The following is a 1,858-nucleotide window of genomic DNA, read 5'->3' on the forward strand; positions in this document are numbered from 1 at the left end:
GTTCTCAATACTCTTTTTTGTTATATATAATAGGATAATGGATTTCGAGAGAGTTGAAGCTTCGGTTTGGACGTCGGAAAGCAAGCAGTGATTCTCAATGTATTTTTGTTATATATAAAGGGAATGATTTGTGGAGTATTTTTGGAGGAGAAAGCAAAGAAAATTTCAGTCGAGACTTAGTTATGAGAAAGTTTAAAGTTTATGTGAAGCAATGATTCTTAATGTATTTTTGGAGTGAATTTTTGAAGTTAGTATAAGAAAACTTAAATTTATGTGTGTAAACAGTGGTTCTCAATGTATTTTTATTATATAAGGTAATGATTCGTATTTTTGGAGGATGAATTCTAGAGGAGAAAGCAAAGAAAAATGGTGTACGAAAATCAGGTTACTAGAACTTTGAATTGTGTTACACAGAATCTGGTTAAAATTAAAATTAAAATTGATTTCATCGACGTTAAACCATCTCGATATGAGAAAGAAATACTTCAGAGATTATACTTCGAAGAACGTAAAGAAGAAAGATTATTAAAACCAAGATTAATTTTCGTAATTAACAATAGAGAAAAGGAAGAACGAATAAATTCTTATCCGAGGATTGAAGAGCTTCCATGACGTAACCACGTGACCGGAATACTTAAACCCTTGCGTCCGACTCCTGACTTCCATTACCACTTATCCTAGCTACAAAGCGTCTGACTTGCGCGCTCCGTTACTACTGCAACCCGCGTCTCTTATGTTACTCATCCAGCTATGGATGTGTCTCGAGGCGATATACGTGAACCGAATATGTCGATACGTCGCAACCCTTTCTTAAGATCGATCTACAACACCGGAGTAAAGTGGGTGTAATTTAATGGCAACAATGATCGAACATAGATCGATCCTTCCATGGATGATCGTCGGCGAAATTTTGTGAAGATATCACTAGCCTCCATCCATTAATCGTGTTATTATTTGGCTCGTGCAAAATTTTCTTTTCGATCATTTGTGCGAATTCGTTGAGAAATGTTTTAGAAAAATTTCAAGAAAAAAATATCGAGTATGAATTGCTATGTTTCTTAGATTATGATTTTGATTCAACAAGTGTGTTTTTATGGTTGAGAAAATTTGTTGAAGATTAAAAAAAAAAAAAAATGATCGAAATTGTAATATCGTGATTCGTGATAAGTGTATATTATGGAAGATTGAATTTTCACAGTACAATTCAATCTTTTTATGGTTTTGAAGTTTCTCTATGGCTTGGAGATATATTTAACGAGACCCGTGAGAAGGATAAAAGAATTTCCCTTGTGTGAAGGAAGAGAGTTGAAAGTTTTAACCATAGCCACATACCTGGAAAGTAATGGCTTCTCGTTCAATTTGAGACATGTTCTTGAAGATATTGTTGATAATACCAAGGAATCTTTCTCGTTCCAAGAAACTGGCCTGGTCCTTCTCGAAAATATCGTTGAAGTCGTAAAGGATGAAATAAGTTCCTGAAACAGAACAGAATTTAACCACGTTATTTGAAAAAATAAAATAAAACACTCTTTCTTTTTTTGAAACCTATCCAAAACTAAAAAATCATCGTTGTAATACAATGAAACACCCTATATATATATATGTAAATAATTCAAAAATTAACTCAAAAAGTATCTATAAAATAAAATACTTGGCCATTAAAGAAAAATAAAATATTCAAAAGTGTTTCACTCTAAATGCTTTGATTAAAAAATAATAAAAAAATCAAGTCATATCTTATATAATACACAGAATACTATAAATAATGCGATATTTAACATCTCAGAAAAAGTACCTACAAAATACTTAGCCATTAAAGAAAAATAAAATATTCAAAAGTGTTTCACTTTCACTAAAT

At 31.5% G+C, this 1,858-nt stretch overlaps 1 protein-coding gene across 3 annotated transcripts in view; it reads right to left on the reverse strand.

The window, feature by feature from the left end:
- The window catches only part of LOC102675877 (acetylcholinesterase-like), a 196,944-nt gene that overhangs the window by 86,293 nt on the left and 108,793 nt on the right, over nt 1-1,858 (reverse strand). For all 3 annotated transcript variants that reach the window (XM_031512273.1, XM_031512272.1, XM_031512274.1), the window contains one exon: nt 1,333-1,475. In XM_031512273.1, the coding sequence (XP_031368133.1) occupies nt 1,333-1,475 (143 nt within the window). The remainder of the gene's footprint in view (nt 1-1,332; nt 1,476-1,858) is intronic.

The sequence above is a fragment of the Apis dorsata genome, unplaced genomic scaffold (assembly GCF_000469605.1).
Source record: "Apis dorsata unplaced genomic scaffold, Apis dorsata 1.3 scaffold_407, whole genome shotgun sequence".
Classification (NCBI taxonomy): domain Eukaryota; kingdom Metazoa; phylum Arthropoda; class Insecta; order Hymenoptera; family Apidae; genus Apis; species Apis dorsata.